We start from the raw sequence: 17,439 nt of genomic DNA on the forward strand, positions 1-17,439 counted from the left end.
TTAAAAAATTTTTTACAACACTTTGAGATCTACCAATAATGATCGCTATTTCTCTTTGTGTTTTGCCGCAGCTTCTCAGGTCTATAATTCGTTGTTTTTCGATTGAACTCAATGTCGTACCACGGGGCATATTGAATCACAATAACAAACAAGACAGATAAGCTAATAATATTAAATTATACGTCTTGATTTTAGCTTCCGAAAACAGTGATACACAAAACACGTCTTGCAATTAAGAGGTCTTACATGCGACTGAGTTTATAAATATTCACAGTTCATTTCGTCGCGCTCGAGACAAATGAGTGACGTTCAGACGTCAATGTCACATAGAATAAAACAATGTACATAAATCAATTGTGCCCATTTAACATTTTACATTTATTTATATATTTGTGATACATGTGTATTAAAACAATGGAAACAGTAAAAAATATGTTTGAGTCTATATTTTTTCACAGGTCTGTATATAATGAAGGTATATGATGAAGGTATAGTCTATATAATATTGAGTTAATTTATCGATTTAAACTAAATGGTTTAATAGTACGATATATTTTAGCCGTATAAAAAATTACGATTGATTTCAATTTAATTCAGACGTGTATTGTTACAGGATCTGCCAACTTTTACACAAAACATTATCCGTTTGATGAACGACGTGAACTGTTATAGAGCTTACAAATCGCTGCCTATTCCCGTGATAGACGCCTAAAAATTCACCCAATATTCAATAGTGCTGTGATATGGTCGTTATGTTTGGCATTATATATGAAAATTAAATATTGTTATTCATTGGTCTTTTCCAAAAACAAAACATATTTAGTAGAAAATTGGGAGAAGATAAAGAAATCGGTTTAAAAGGATGAATTTGTTTAATTTATCATATACTTGTAACTTGTACGATGTGTTAAAAATAATTTACTAGTCAAGTACTTTATAATATAAATATCGTCTTTTATTAAGACTAATGTTTTTTCCTAATAAAGTGATCCTTTTGTCAAATACAGATCGCAAATAACTATTTACACACTCATTTGTAAGTACAGCCACCATCTCTAAACAAGTAGATATAAAAACATATATTACCCATTTAGTTTTAGCTCATTTGTATATCTTTACTTAATATTGTCTTTAATATCTTTGTATCCCGATTTTTTCCTTCTATTAGTAAGTTGTTGGTTATCCATAAGGTTTAATGCAGTTTTCATGGTTGCCAAGTCTTGGGGTATGTGTACAGTGGAGTGTCTATATTTGTAGAACAAATTCAATTAAATCATAAAAGTGTGAACGAAGAAATAACATTTACCTATTTGCATTTATTGGTCGTCTAATTCATTTTTTATTTTGCTTCATAATAAATTTTCAATGGCCCAAGCAATTTTTATGTCGGTCGTGCTTCATTGTGTAATCATAAACTAAAATTGAGGCGTATGTGATTATGAAATATTAGCCTTGGAGTTTGTTGCTTACTGAGATTTGGCAAATGTAAAAACTTACATGAATCGTGCATTTACACGGTGCAATATAAAATTATTTAGTATAATGACAACACTGCATTAATAATAAATCGTAGAAGCAATGCACGGGACCAATTTTTATCTGAAGTTTAGTCTATGGAAGTTAGATCTAGATTGATTTGAATATTTTAAGTATTATTGGATGGTGACTGTTATTCTTATTGCTTATATTTTGTATCAGATTGGGTGACTTACAAGATTACGTAATGTAATGTACATTAAATATAGAAATAAAAAAGATGCTCATTTACGATTTCCTTTTTTTGAGACCTTAGTAATAAGTAATAAAAAGAAAGTGATACAGAGTTCATTCGTAAATGTTAAATCTAAATAGTAAATAATTTAATGATTTATATTTATCGAAGTATATATACTTAAAAGATAGAGAATTCATAATAAATTCATCATTATGTTTTATAGTGATAATAAATAATTTTTAAGAGTTTAAGTCTTGTGTGTTTGAAAATAAACTCGCATTCATTAAAATTATTTAATCATAGATTTTTTATATCTATCAAGTACGGCATCAACAATTTCTTTATGACTTGCATATAATTTTAAATCTGGTGTTACGTCCACCCATCTTACTCCAATTGCGTCATCACCAGCTTGTAAATGGAGGTTCCCAACAACCGAACCTGTATCATCATGAAAGTTAAAAGCTACTGTTTCCATCCACGCGTTGTCTGTATTACGGGGGTCATCTACATAGCCACTGTAGATCTCAATGCCTCCACTGAAAAAATCTTTTAATTTTTCCCTCAAAGCTTCTTTTTCGTCTGAAATTAAAATAAAGTAAAAAGATATAGGATCTTCACAGGAGGCCTGAGTCCCTGGGAACATATATGGACTGATGATGATAAAGATAAAGAATATAGAATGATACATACTTCTTGTCTGACATTCAACATAAGAGGGCTTTTTTTGTGTCTTCGTCAGCAGTGGAGTTGGATCGCCTGATGGTAAGCGCTACCACCGCCCATTAATATTTGGAGAGGCGTAAGACCTTTGCAGAGTAAAGGAAAGGACTGGGAAGGGTAAGGATATGGGCCTCTGGCTCCCCCACTCATCGAACAAAACACAATATTTCACGACCGTTGTCTGTAGGGGTGTGATACTTCCCCGGTGAGAGCTGGCCCACATCATGCCGAAATATGCTTGACTATCATATACAATTATAATAAAACAACTAGCCCTAAAAGTAATAAAAAACTAGGCTTCACGAAAAATTAAAAAACCTAACAGATTTACAATAACGGCATCATATATCAAATAAAATGTATAATGTAAATGTACTTTTAAGTTTATAATTATGTGATTCTTATTCAAATATAATACCGTCACTAGCTTGGAGAGAATTCATAGCCTCTTCCTGGAATTCTCTGATAGCAGTGGCTGCAACTTTTTCACCAGGATCTACCATTCCACCAGGAAGTGCCCATTCTCCTGTGTCACGTCTTTTAATGGCTATAAATTGAAGGACTTTTCTGGAATATATCAGAAAGTTTATTTTAATTACATTGCTAGCAAAGCTTAACAGTTCAGTACAAATATGCAAATATTTACTTATTATTTGAGTCAATATGCCATCTTGTTACTACAGGATCAGCTGCATGATTTGGCCCCCATCGACCAAGTACTCCCCTACCACAAATACCAGTTCTTCCAATAGGATTTAAGGGAAATTTATTAATTATTTTGTATTGGCCTATATAGCTAGTTCTATCCACTTCTCCATCTAGTTCATTCCATTTGGGATTAAAATTATGCGCACCTTTAAGTAAATTTACATAAAGTAACATTAATTTTAAAGAAAAGCAAGCAATTAAGATTGTTTTTATTATTTTTGTATCTACCAATGTCCGGGTCAGCCCATGGTTTTCCTACAATAGATGGTGCAGTATAGAAGGGTGGTTTATATTCGGTAAAATCGGTGTCCCATTTTAACTTATCATCAGGAATTACTTGTCGTTCTATATTTGAACGTGGATATACTCCTGATCGGCATTTGATGTGTGTTAACTTGCATAATCCCGGTCGCGCCATTATAAAAATACCCAGCAAAAGAAAGTTACACTTAACATAAAATAATTGAAGTAATTTATGAAAAAATGCTGTCATGAGAACTTTAGATTTAAATTACACCGATATATTGATAACCCTCATTCCACATATTATATTTGTTTCCGAGAGATCATAACAAACAAAACTTCAATGTCAAATACACTTTTTTTTTAATATTTAATGGCTTGATTACGAGACCTTTAAGCAAAGTCTTATTTTTGATAACAATTTTTTTTTTTAATTTTATGTATTTTCACGTATTTGCTGTAATAACTTATTTTTTTCCTAGATCGTTGCAACAGGATTTTTAATGTGTTTATATAACGCACTATAACACTTTTTGTTTTAACTGAGCTGGTGTTTTGTCTAATGGTAAGCGATCGCCACCGCCCAGGAGCATTCGCGGAGCATCTTTACGAATGCGCTTTCATGGGGTAAGGGATAAGGAAAGGATTGACAATGGGAAATAAGGAATAGATTGGGAAGAGTGAGGAAATGGGCCTCCGGCTACCCCACTCACAGTACGTAACACAGTAGCATGCTACTATTTCACGCCGGTCTTCTGTGGGGGTCAGCTCGCGCCGGGTAAGAAGGTACTACCCCGGAACTTCCCCAGTGCAAGCTAACCCCATTCTATAATGTTGTATTTAAACAATAATTATTAAAAAAAGAGTATAAACATAAAGCTATAGGAAGTATGTACCAAAATGCATACATATTTTCCTTCTAGGATTTGATGAAGGCCAGCTGATGAAATCTCCCCACATATTAACTGATAAATTTACAGCAGGTATCATATACAAAAAGTTTTGCTTATTCCATTTTTGTATGTAACTCTGGCTAAAATAACCAGAGTTCGAAATGATAAAATAATACCAAAAATCTGTTTAAATTTTTTCTTATATTTAAAATGTTTAAAATAAATTAGATATTAATTTCTTCTTCTAGACCCCTTTCTTGTTGCGGGTTTTTTGAAAACTTCTTCCTCTTTCTTTTCAAAATCTTCATCATCTAGAAAATAAATAAAGTTAACATCAAACTTAACGAAAACAATTCATAGAATATAATATTACAATTATAAATTTTTAGACTACACAAAAAAATACAAGTGTACTAGTACAAATATAATGCATTGTTACCTGACTCATCTGATTCATTAGTGGCAGTTCTAGTTCTCTGAGTGACTTTCCTTTTAGATTTTCTTACGGAATGAGATATATTTTCTCTGTTGGGAGGTTCATTCTGAAAACAATCAATTTTAATATTTAATGGTAGTCATTTACTATCGTTAATCTGATATCAGAAGAGTAAACATTTTGGATTCATTTATAAGCTTCAGGCCGCCGCATTGCCAGCGTGTATTTCAAATATATCTAAAAGAAATGATACAAGAGGTGTCAAATTATTAATTGGAACTTCATCTCCAATATTTTGACTTGAATTATAGTCAAACCTCGTCAGGACTCTCAGACCGCACTCTCTGTCGTCTTGGAGCTGCTGCTTTTCGCCGTGGCGTCGCTTTGGGAGCGTCGTCTTTTTCCATCTCTTCGCCGTTAGTTTGTTCTGTTTCACCTTCTTCGTTCTCTCGGACTGCAAAACACTCTTCTATCTTGTCGCCCAATTCTGTTACTAGAGTCTGCATAGAAAAAAACAAAATATTTTTGGAATGACAATCATTATATATATATTATGATACAGTGATTTGTGATTTGATTAAGATTATTTTATAAACTTTTATGGTCTTATAAAAATGTATTCTATGAAATAACGCAGTATTAACGAATATAAAACAAATGAATAAATAAAAGATGGATGTTTAACTGTTGCGCGATTGTACGTTCATTTACCTTTATCTCATTTTTAGCCATTTTTGAAGTATTATTCATGAGTGTAGTAAATGAGTCCATTACTCCTTTACAATGCAGCTTATCCTTATAGCAGTCTAGATTTTCAATAAGTTTCTTAAGAGATCGTTCGTTATACGTGAAAAGTGAGAGGCAATACGCAAGATCTCGCCATTGTCGTTCTTCAGTAGATAGTTTAAACCTTTGGCATAACTTCTCAACAAGTGCTTCCATCTGTCTGTCTTTCTGTATTAGAGATGTTATAAACCTAAAAAATATGTTAAACATTTAAAATTATCTCAAGGCATTTAGAGTAATATTTTAGTAACAGGTATGTTATTTACTTCATGATTATCCTATATTGTTCCTCAGGTACATTCAGTTCAGGATCGCTCAATCGCGATATTATATCCGGCATTACATTATACAATGCGTTCCCTTTCTGGGACAATTGTTTAAAGAATAATTTCGTCATGGATGCAACGTTCGGGTCCTTGTCGGCGCAACACAGCGCCATGTCTGCGATCTGACCTTTCACTCGCACCATTTCGTGTAAAACCAAAAATGAGAGCATTTTAACAGCGCACTGACGAACTTCTAATTCTTCGTCGCTTAAACTGTAACAATGAATAGATACATAAAGAAACTGTTACACAATAAGAGAAAATCAATTACCTTCTTTTTTAATTGATAAATATTGGGTTTTACACCAAATTGTTTTATACACAAACTTGTACAAAATATAAGTACATAAAATAATAGAACTATAAAAATGTATTTATGAATACTTACATGTGGTAGATGTGATGTGTCCATGGCTGAGTAAGATTTGGAAAACGCAGTGTGAGATCAGCAAAAGCGATGGTTAAATTTGTTCTCATTGAGACATTCTTAGATCTTTTCAAAATGGTGACCATTAATTGTAAACCATCCTCACATACAGAACTCGAGACTAACATGAACCTGTTTAAATAATAATAATTCAAAAGTGATTTCAATTTTTAAAGTGGAGTATTATACTATTGATATTCTTTATTAATTTTGAATCACTTTCCAGTTGTTTCTCCATTTGTTTGCTACAAACACCACCAGTCGCCACTATTTAAATAACCAGAAATGATTTTATTTGATGAATTTATGTCCACTTGGATTAGAAATAAGAATAAAATTGTACATTAATAAATACTCTATGCAGAATAAGATTTTGCCATATAAAACACAACCTTTCAGCCAGCAATTGCTGCTGTGTTATCAGCACAGTACAGATTGTGTAATGTGGACCTGCTATTAGAGTAGCGAGCTAGCATGTAAGATAGGTACTGGCCTGGTGAGCGCGAGCGCGGCGGCGGCCTGCAGCGCGGGCGGGCAGCGCGGCGCGGCGGCCAGCAGGTGGCGCAGCAGCGGCACGTAGCGCGCCAGCGCGGTGCCCGGCGCGGCGACGTCGCGCTCGCACACGCCGCGCACGTACTCCGCGTCGGCGTCGTCCGCCACCGCGCCCTCCAGCCCCGCCTCGTCCTCTGTCATTGTCGTGTTCGCCTTGAAAACATGCCATGGCGATAATGTTACATTGTTCTCATTGTTTATTATTTTTCATGTTCTACATACGCATTACAGGCAGTGAGCAAATAAAATATACTATAACTCAAACTTTTGTTGATTCTATTAAAAAATAAATTGATTTCTAGTAAGTAATATTAGTTGAATCGCTTACCGAAGTCTGTTTGCTGGAAGTGACGCTGGCCGCTCTCTGGCCGCGCGAGGACGCGCTCGCGTTGCTCACGTTCATGAGCGTCTGTCGCCGCAGATCGTCCGCGCGCCCGCGCCGAAGGGGTGTTGCAAACGCACCTATCTTCTTCTTTTTCTTCTCTTCCGCTTTTCTTTCTTCACGCACCTTTCATAAATATTTTAATTCAATGAAAGGTTTGTATAATATACTCCCTCATTTAAGATTATTCCACATTTATGATCAAAATCAAGAATTGAAAAAAAAACTAAAATATTTAAACTTAACTTGAATTACATTCATTTCTAAATAAATACTTTAAAACATATTACAGACCTGGTTGCGCCTACGCAATTCACTATAGACGTTAATATCCAGATATATAAGTTGTTGCAAGGCCACATGTCCAAGCACAAATATGAACCTAGTTAACAGTTCCGTGGGCATGCTGGATTCTTCCTCACCATCGTTTTCCATATTCTCTTCAAGCTTTTTATACATTTCGGCCAAAATCTTAACACACACCACATCGGGAATATCACAGATTGCATAAATCAAGTCTATGGAATTTGCAGCAAATGATACAAATTTATTAAATTTTATATATGTTTCCATTAGACTATCAAATAAAGTTGTGAATATAGCATGATCAGGAGGATATCTCTGTCCTTTCTTGGAGAGCGCCATCAACAACTGAGCGCTCAAATTTCTTGAATTGTAATCCCCAGTCAGGCCATACGATTGAATGACTTCTAAATTTGCAAGAGCCACAGAGGGCTTAGCTTTCGCTATCATGACCAGAAACGATAAAGCGGCATAGCTATCCATGTCGGTGGTTCCATTAATCTTTTTCAAAAACATTTCCCAGAAAACCTAAAATAGATAATTACATTGATAAAATATGACAAATTTTATTAATTATTTATTATAACTATTAACAACAAGCTGGTGCCGCGGCTTCGCGCGTTAACGATAAGACGTGTGCGTTACCTGGATAGGCTACCGTTTCACGAAGATATATGAAAATGGCAATTAAGTAAAAGAAACAAGAGTTTTGGCCAGTGCAGTTACCGTAAGTTACCTCAGTTTTAACATCTGATGAGATGATCTCGATAATTATAAGTCTACATAAAATGCCAGCCAGCCAGAACAACTTTTCCTAAGACATCGTTTCTATTCATGTTATAGTGTAGCTAGGTTCTTAGAGATCCAATTAAGATAAACAAAAAAAAAAGTTCATTTGTCCGAAACAAAAGCGCACCTGTATATGAGCGGGCGTGATATCGCCCTTGGCCACCCACTTGTCCACGAGGTGTTCGAGTGCGAGCGCGCTGCCGCGGTCCACGCGCGCCGCCAGCGCCACGAGGCTCTGCGCGACCGTGAACGCGCACGTGCGCTCCGGCAAGTTCGCGCACTCCAGGTACATCGTGCGGTATGCGCGCTCTACTGCTTCGCGCTTGTCCTGCGGGTCAACTCGGCTGTCTTAGTGAAACGACACACCATTGCTTTCCGATTGAAAGTCCATTGCAGGCCAATTATTAATTACTAGCTGCGCCCCGCGGTTTCACCCGCGTAAGTCCGTATCCCGTAGGAATATCGGGATAAAAAGTTGCCTATATGTTATTCCAGTTATCCAGCTGTCTACGTACCAAATTTCATTGCAATTGGTTCAGTAGTTTTTACGTGAAAGAGTACCAAACATCCATACATCCATACAAACTTTCATTTATAATCACAACTCAACTATCAACTATATCTATATATATAAAATTCTCGTGTCACAGTTTTCGTTGCCATACTCCTCCGAAACGGCTTGACCGATTTTGATGAAATTTTTTGTGCTTATCCGGTATCTATGAGAATCGGCCAACATCTATTTTTCATCCCCCTAAATTATAAGAGTAAGGCAGAACAGAGTTTGCCGGGTCAGCTAGTATATATATAAATGTAACTTATTTATTGTTCTGCAAAAATGTTATCATAGCTAGTATAGTACATGAATTGGAATCATGTCTCTGGTGATGAGACAATTTTCAATGACATAAGTTTCCCATGGCAATATACTATATTATTCAAATATATTCAATTGTGTTTCAAATGTCAGAAGAATAATATGTTGATTGTATCAAGACAAGTTTGCAAAAACTAAGTCTGTTAAATAAAGACCCACTGGACCGATTGTCTTGAATCATGATCATGTGCTTTCTGGTTAGTCTTGACTGTTAAAATATTAGTAAGAATAAGCGCCGATTTCATCACCACGATAATTCTCCTGATATTCTATTAATATATAACACATTCTTGAAGTATTTAACTGGCAGTGAAGCTTGATGCTGTTAAACTATCCATTAATATTTTAACAATGTTTGTTAGATTATAGTAATAAGCATGTATGCAAGTTTTATAAAATATAGAAAATACTCACTTGATCTGGTGACCATACAAGCATTAACATATTGGCCACACCAATTTTGGCGGATTCTATTTTGAAATGATGAGCCGCCGTAAAGAAGTCAATCGCTTCACTGACATCACCAGCTTGTTTCGACATCAACAAAGAGTTTATCAAAGGCACTGCCTCAGACATTGTTCTACTGAAGTTAGCTGACTCTTGTAGGAAAGCAACTACACCCTCTTTTTCTTCTAATCGTTTCTGTAATGCTAATTCATTTTCACATTGTTGTGTTAGAGACATTGATTGCCTGCGGTCTGGTATGATGAATATATTTCTTAATAATGCTACAAAGTATTCAATCTGTGAAAAAAAAAACAAAACAAATGTAAATGATTGCATTTTTGATTTTAAAATGATTAATTTACTTATTTTTAATATTACCTGATGACTTTTGGGCATGTCACATCTTAATAACTTTGCATCAGGATACATTCTTTCTGTGTGTTTGACAATTAAGAATGCCTTGTAATAATTTTTATCTCGTAAACTTTGCCTTATTGACTCATATAAGTTTTCAACAGTGGCCTGGGACAGTTCTGGTTCATCTTGAGTCAGTGTGTCCATTTTCTCCTTTATTGTTTTAACTACATCTTTTTCTACTTTTTCCCATTTTTTTACAAGCTCAGGATCAGGACCTGGGTTTAATTTCTTTTGAAGATCTTCTAATATTTTTAATTCTTTTGCTAATTGCTCTTCTAAAACTTCTAATTTGAGATGGCCAGAAAAGGGATTATACTCCAAGAATGTCTAAAAAAAATTAATAATGTAACAGAAAGTTATTACATAAAATAAGAAACTTCTTTTTAAAATATGAGTATAGATATTGTTTAATAAAAATAAAAAATACATAAAATCTACAATTTTTAATTATTTTTTCAATCATGTTCATTTGAATTTGGTAACATAATTCAACAGAACAAAAGTGAGAAGCTAGTTCTAAATAAAACTTGTGTATTACCTTAAGAAGCTGTATGGCAGCTTTTCTTACAAGAGCAGCTTTATCACAAAGTCTACCAATAGCTCTCTCCAAAACAATCTGCTGACGTGCCACAGGGACACAGTTCTGCTTTTGCAATCGACTCCAGAATTGAAGAACCTAATTGTTTTCATATAAAAGGTTACAATGTCATACATTTAGGTGCAATAAATCATTTTTATGTGTAACATCTTTATAATATGATAACAAGTTTATTAAATTTACCTTATGTCGCACATATGCAGAAAGATCATGCATATGTTCATAAAGGTCATCCAAGAAATCATCTCTTTGAATCCTTTGTTCATCACTAAGTCCTTCACCACTCAACTCCACACTAAGTATCTCACACATCATTCCGAGAACACTGATTCGCAATGTGTACGACTAAAAATATTGTGTTGATGATAAAAATGTAGACATAATGAGGGACAAAATAATATAATTAGTAAAAAGTAAATAAAATATATTAGTTTCACTCACACTAAATAAATTTTTATTACCTCATCACTCTCTAGATAGGGTTGAATTGTTGCCATAGCCCCTGTCATTTCTTTAGGAAGCTCTTTGGTTAATTCTAATAAAAAGGCACCACAATTCCTGGCGGCTCCCTGCTCAGTACCTGCACTGTTCTCTTCTTCAGAAGAGGCCAAAGCCTCAGCTATTTCACGCACCTATACAGAAATATAAAGAAAATTTTAGAATGCATATTTAAAAACAACTATATTGAAAAATATAGATTTTTTATCATGAGGCTGGATTCAGACCTGTGTCTATTGCCATACTGTGGCAATGCCTGAAATCTCAGCCATTCATACTTTAAATAATACATTGTTAATTCATCACCTTTAGTACATACCATTTGTGGGCCAAAAGTTCCGAGGTTAAAATCTTTTGTCAACTGAACAACACCTGCACATATTGGTGAAATTGAATGCTCAACCATTTGTAAAATCTAAAATGAGAATAGTAGAGTCAAATAAATTCCAAATATATTACTAGTTATAGATGATATATTGCATAAAGTATTTGTAAAAATAAATTACCTGAACTAATTTAATAATGCATGCAGTTCCATGGTTATATTTCTTAATCAAGACTCCTAGAATTTGAAATACAGTTTCCCTGACAGTTTTTGTTTTTATAATTTGATTTTCCAGTGCCCCATAACAAGGCTCCACCACCATACTGAAACATTGATATCACACTATCACACTATTATTATAAATGTGAAAGCTTGTTTATTTGGATGTTTTTCTGTCAATCACTATAAAACTACAGAATGGATTTTGATGCAATTTGGTATACAGACAGGGTATGAGAGCTGAATTGAGTGATTGGATACTTTTTATTCCGATTAAATGCTCCCTTGGGTTAAAATAGCAATCTTGCTATCTGGGCAGAGCCAGAATGAGTGTCTAGTTATGAAATAAATAAAAATGTTGATTTATCCTAAAAACAAAAAATTATAAGCAACTTGAAAAAACAAACTATTATTTAATTCTATGTGTAACATTTATGTGGGAACTATTTATTTTGATGAATATTTAAATGATGTTCAGATATTTTCCATAACTTACGAAACAAAATTATCCTCAGCTAGTGGTGGGTCCCATAGACGTGACAATGGTTGTTGCAATAGTTGGTGCAGGGAGATCAAAGAATTTAATTTATCTGATTCTGTCCATCCACATAAATCATCTTCTTCAGCTGTTTTTTTACCTTTTTTCCCCAATGTTAGTTTTGTGGAATTCTAATAGAAAATGTATTTCTTGTTACAATTTTATATATACAATTTAATTAAAAAGGGTACATTCTTTTTGAATTGTGTTCGAGTTTGAAAGACTAAATTACCCTTGTTTAAGTGGGTTACTTACATCAGCTGTTAATTTAGCATCTTTGGTTTTTATTATTTGAGTAAATAAATACATGGTCATCTTTACAACATTCAAGTATTTAGTACGAACATCACTTTCAATTTCTTTTTCTTGAAGAATAGGCTCCAAGAAAGTACACAAAGCTTTAACAGTTCGCAGTATGTGCTCATACCCTAAAATCATTATTTATTGTTAGTATCTTTAAATTAAAAATTAAATGAATACATTAACGGTTTCAATTACCTTTATTAATAACATTCCATTCAAGTTTAGTCCCATGCACTATTATTGAAAAATAAGTATCAAAGTGTTCAAGTATATAATCAACTCCATCCGAATTATAAGCACGGGCAGCATCTGAAATAATATATTATGAGAATGCTGTATGAAGTTTTTTTCCTAATTTAAGTATCTTATAAATGTTATATCAAAATATCATTTGAGTTTCTACCTTGAAATTTGGATAAAAGCAATCTCGGTTGTACTACATCTTCAACATGATACTGTCCGGCATGACATTCCAATAATTCATCCTTTTTTAATGGGATATTAAATTCAAAATTACTCATTTTAATTATCTATATAGATCACTATTTTCTTGGTTATATAGAATACATTTTTTGTCGTCGTATAAAATCTCAAGTCAAAACAATTCAAGTATACAAAGTACAAACGGTTTATTTCAAATTTGAATTTAGATTAAGTACTGATTTAGTGTTGTGTCTAAAATCATAGACATTGACTATCTAAACCACAGAGTAATAAGATGTTTTAAAATGTCTTCGTCCCGTAAAGTTTTACACAGTTAATGGTTTTGGAACCAAAACACTAGCTGAACGATCCAGATTTTTTTTGCATTTGAAATCTGATCTTTGGCCTTCCATGTCTAAAATTAAAATTTTAAATTTGGTCGAGTTCTTAGAATTTGGAGTGTTTTAATTTTTATGTTGAAAATCATTATTCTAATCTAAATACCTATGTTTTAGTTTATTATATCATACATTAATGTAAGTAGTAGAGCATCACTATAATATGTATCAGACATTTATACGCTAGTCTTTCAAGTAATTTATCCTACACATATTTTGTTTGGCCATGGTCATCTCATTCAAGGGAGACACATAATTGCCGGGAGCCGGGGACCCTCTTACTCGGACCTGTTTTTGAGCCATAGTGTACAGTCTAGTTAGTGTAAACCATGAGGTCTTTGGTACATACGTGTTATGCCCCTCTTCACAATTGAGAGTGTTGGCCCATAAAATAGTGGTCGATATTTGCTGTCATGATCGGAGGTCCCTTCTACAGTCGACAGTTTAATATCATGACATTTGATTTGAAAAAATCACAATGAAATAACTATTCCATTTTTATAGATTGAAAATCTCTTTTTAAGATTTTTAACAACTATCTTTGTCATAGTTCTTTAGTTCATAACTTGGCGTAGTTAGTAATTGCGCGTATTCGGTGATTGTGAGGATACGTGATATCCATATAGCGCCTACATCTAGAGATATTAGCGTAAGTGCCCCTATCTCGCCCAATGCTGTCAATTGTGAAGAGGGGCCATTATGTAAAGTCTATGTTTGTGGCTTTGCGTAGTTGGAAATTTTGTTGGTAATCGCCAATCGGCAATTGGTTTTTGGTATGACACGTTGAAGCAACGTCAAGTGACATGTAAGCTTAATGTCATCGACGTTTTGACTTTACATTTGAAATCATTGCCTTTTCTCTGTTATTGAGCGCCGATTACACGTTTTAATATTTCTTCACAAAATTCATTCGATATTTAATATCATATTTATAAAAGAATAAGATAAATATAAATAAAACACAATGTCCGGAAAAGGCAATAAAGCATTTACTAAAGAAGAAGAACTGCTGCTACAGGACTTCAGTAGAAACGTATCTACAAAATCATCAGCCTTATTTTATGGAAACGCTTTCATCGTTTCCGCGATTCCTATTTGTGAGTACTTATTGTCTTTTTAGTAGTTCTGTTGGTAATTCATAATTATTAACTTTTTGAAGTGTTCTCATACATGGAAAAGTGAAAGTTAAAAGTAAAGTATTTTGCTTGTGTGGCACTATTGTACTCTTCTGTGTATTAATTCTCATTCATCATCTTACAGGGCTTTTCTGGAGAGTACATGCCTTGGAAGTGAACACATCATTAGCATGGTTTGTGTTTGTGACTGCCATAAGTACATGGCTCCTAGCCCTCGCTTACCGCAACACCAAGTTCCAACTCAAACACCGCGTAGCTGTCCGCAGAGAGGATGCTGTTGCTCGTGAAATGTCAAGGAAACTGGCTGATGACAAAAAAATGAGCAGAAAAGAGAAAGATGAAAGGTAACCATTGGTCCCATAAATAATTATATTAGTCTTGAAAGTCATAGTGACTTTATTTAGAGACAAAAAACTGTTAATAGTTTGGGCCAAATCTGTGTTATTGAGAAATTATTGATTTAAAGCCCAGGAGCTAAACATTGTGACATCTCTAATATATAATATATATATACATATATATTGTGATGCATGTATATATTTTTTTGCACTTCCCTCTGGAAAAAAAATCTTCAAAACATCTCCAAAAATGAAAACATCATTAAAAGGAAGATTTTTTTATAAATAAGCCAAGCCTTTTAGAGGACTGCCATAATTTCTTGCAGGAGGTGTTTTCTTTTTTAAAGGTTTTAAAAGAAAGAAAAAATAAAAAAGGAAGTAACGTCTGCACACATATTTATATCTTGATAGGAAAAGTACATCGTTCAATTGTTTTTGCATAAATGTATATACATAGCAAAAATAATTTTTAGTATGTTAAACATTTTGTTCATGTGTTTTGATTTTAGAATTCTATGGAAGAAGAATGAGGTAGCTGACTATGAAGCCACAACTTTCTCAATCTTCTACAACAATGCTCTCTTTCTGACCATTGTGATCCTGAGCAGTTTCTATTTACTGCGCTCCTTCACACCAACTGTGTATCCTTTTTCAAAATATGATAAAATTGAGTTTGTCAATTTTCAATATAACAATCATCTCATATATTCCAAAATAGAAGCTCTTTAATGGAAAAATAAAAATCATTTCTTGAAAAAATATTGACTATCCTTCTAAGAATTGAGTATGAAATTTCATGATCATCATCATCAGCCCTTATATGTTCCCACTGCTGGGACACAGGCCTCCTATGAGGGTTTAGGCCATAATCCACCACGCTGGCCAAGTGCGGGTTGGCAGATGTCACATGTCGTCAAACTTTTGATTCTTGGACATGCCGGTTTCCTCACGATGTTTTCCTTCACCGTTTTAAATGATGAATTTAAAAAATGAATTTTAAAAAAGTGTAGTGTGTAATCGAAGCAAAGCTTGTGTTAAAATTAATAACCCATAATCTTTCGTCATAGTGTTATTTATTTAGAGTAAAGAAAAGCTTTGCCAGATCTTGTTTTATATCAAATACATGATTATTGCTTATTTCCTTAACAAAATTTTTAACAGAAATTACATTGTGTCACTCACAGTTGCATCAGGACTTCTTGCTCTTCTGTCAACGGGAACGAAATGAATTTAATTAGAACATAGTGCAGTGTGTGTGAAGAGTGATTAGTAACAATATTGTCATCAAATCAAAGGTCTAAGTTATATGAAGTGCTCTTTTGTTGCTGAAATTATTTAAGAAATTTTTTATTAAATAAGAGAATAAAACACATTTTAAATATTAAGTAAATTTTATTTACACAATCTTAAAAAGCATATTTTTATTTTTAAATTTGACACAATTTTCAGTCAGGGTGGGCTTAGAATTCAACATCACAAACATTTACAATATTCTATTACAACATACTTGCAACAAAGAAAAACAAATGATCACCCTAAAATAGTTATTGTATAACTAATTTTGTTATGTAATTAAAATGAAAATAAAATAAATGTAGTAACTTTTAGTAGCTTGGTCAAGTTTCTAATTTAAAGATGTGTACTATTGACTAATATTTATATATGCATGGCAGGTATAGGTTATACCAAGCTATTTTTTTACTGACTATAAAATCCCAATTTAAAACTTAAAGATTTAATAACCGCTGTTATTAAGGTATATACAGTGCCCGCCACTTGAATAGCCTCACCCTATTTTTTATAAGTATTATAATTACACGTGATAATTTGTATTAATAGATATCAAATTTAAATTGTGCGTCGTGGCGTTTATCGAATGACACATAAACAAGTAGGAATTTGTCTAAGCGCGGAACGTTGGAAACAAAAGAACTAATGCGTGCCGTCCACATGAATAGCCTCAGTTCTATATAATCGTTCAACCCGTTCATTTAAGTTTCGCTTTTAAATTTATTTTGTTAAGGTTGGATAATACAGACAATATTCTATACAGACAATATTCTATATAGACAATATTCTATTGTGTACCTGCAGTTACGTGATAAAAAAAGAGTTATTGTAACTATGGGACGTGGTTAAAAACTTACGAGTTTAGAAATTGAAAAAGTGAATTTTTATTTAACTTAAAATTTATCTCATCGTGAGATTGCTAAAAAAATTGGTCGCAGCCCGAAGGTAATTAATAATTATGCAGAAAATTAGGAAAACTATGGCCAAATTTGCAACTAAGGATCGTGAACGTCGTCTTATTTTACGCTCTGCTTCAAATTCCAGTCAGACCGCCAGGCAAATAACTAGTAAAATAAATACTAGGGCATCTCTTTCTACAGTTCGACGGATTATTAGAACCTCACCTTACCTCAAACGAAAAACAATTATGAGCAAACCTCCTTTGAAAAAACATCATGTGGCGGCTCGACTGTCATTTGCTAAAAAGTACATGTGCTGGAAAACGGAGTGGAAAAATGTGATTTTTAGTGACGAGAAAAAGTTTAACTTAGGTGGACCAGATGGATTTAAATATTATTTTCACGACCTAAAGAAAGAACCAAGAGTACTATCACGTCATCACTCAACTGT

At 33.5% G+C, this 17,439-nt stretch overlaps 5 protein-coding genes across 7 annotated transcripts in view; 3 read left to right on the top strand and 2 right to left on the bottom strand.

The window, feature by feature from the left end:
• Positions 1–1,181, top strand: part of LOC119830963 (exportin-6) — a 12,043-nt gene extending 10,862 nt beyond the window's left edge. The window contains exon 21 of the mRNA XM_038354156.1: positions 614–1,181. Coding sequence (XP_038210084.1) covers positions 614–712 — 99 coding nt within the window. The 3' untranslated portion in view covers positions 713–1,181. The remainder of the gene's footprint in view (positions 1–613) is intronic.
• LOC119830797 (metabotropic glutamate receptor 2) overlaps positions 1–17,439 on the top strand; it is a 77,961-nt gene that overhangs the window by 49,945 nt on the left and 10,577 nt on the right. The window lies entirely within an intron of this gene.
• On the bottom strand, positions 2,025–3,673 carry LOC119830801 (ADP-ribose pyrophosphatase, mitochondrial-like; the record flags this gene model as incomplete). The annotated part of the gene is made up of 4 exons (XM_038353947.1): positions 3,374–3,673; positions 3,084–3,291; positions 2,856–3,004; positions 2,025–2,296 (listed from the first exon to the last, which is right to left on the bottom strand). Coding segments are annotated over exons 1-4 (894 nt in total), but the record flags the coding sequence as incomplete, so codon positions are not given.
• Positions 4,473–13,132, bottom strand: LOC119830796 (condensin complex subunit 1-like). The gene is made up of 21 exons (XM_038353941.1): positions 12,908–13,132; positions 12,700–12,813; positions 12,457–12,629; positions 12,160–12,332; positions 11,626–11,767; positions 11,439–11,534; positions 11,083–11,253; positions 10,805–10,966; positions 10,562–10,699; positions 9,985–10,350; positions 9,574–9,903; positions 8,410–8,610; positions 7,485–8,021; positions 7,137–7,316; positions 6,750–6,961; positions 6,218–6,388; positions 5,770–6,042; positions 5,429–5,693; positions 5,035–5,217; positions 4,721–4,823; positions 4,473–4,592 (listed from the first exon to the last, which is right to left on the bottom strand). Exons 1-21 carry the CDS (start codon positions 13,023–13,025, stop codon positions 4,513–4,515), a joined length of 4,188 nt encoding a protein of 1,395 aa, XP_038209869.1. The 5' UTR covers positions 13,026–13,132; the 3' UTR covers positions 4,473–4,512.
• Positions 14,151–16,180, top strand: LOC119830803 (translocon-associated protein subunit gamma). The gene is made up of 4 exons (XM_038353950.1): positions 14,151–14,422; positions 14,586–14,805; positions 15,309–15,440; positions 15,961–16,180. The coding sequence occupies exons 1-4, from the start codon at positions 14,290–14,292 to the stop codon at positions 16,025–16,027; spliced, it is 552 nt and encodes a 183-aa protein (XP_038209878.1). The 5' UTR covers positions 14,151–14,289; the 3' UTR covers positions 16,028–16,180.

Source organism: Zerene cesonia, chromosome 12, assembly GCF_012273895.1.
Source record: "Zerene cesonia ecotype Mississippi chromosome 12, Zerene_cesonia_1.1, whole genome shotgun sequence".
NCBI lineage: Eukaryota > Metazoa > Arthropoda > Insecta > Lepidoptera > Pieridae > Zerene > Zerene cesonia.

Coding starts and splice junctions, on each gene's coding strand:
- LOC119830796 (XM_038353941.1), bottom strand. CDS start 13,025: ATGAGTAATTTTGAATTTAATATCCCATTAAAAAAGGATGAATTATTG. Junction 11,535..11,625: donor GCATTATTAAATTAGTTCAG/GTAATTTATTTT, acceptor TTCTCATTTTAG/ATTTTACAAATGGTTGAGCA. Junction 10,700..10,804: donor CTGCATATGTGCGACATAAG/GTAAATTTAATA, acceptor GAAAACAATTAG/GTTCTTCAATTCTGGAGTCG.
- LOC119830803 (XM_038353950.1), top strand. CDS start 14,290: ATGTCCGGAAAAGGCAATAAAGCATTTACTAAAGAAGAAGAACTGCTG. Junction 14,423..14,585: donor CGTTTCCGCGATTCCTATTT/GTGAGTACTTAT, acceptor ATCATCTTACAG/GGCTTTTCTGGAGAGTACAT. Junction 15,441..15,960: donor CGCTCCTTCACACCAACTGT/GTATCCTTTTTC, acceptor AATTTTTAACAG/AAATTACATTGTGTCACTCA.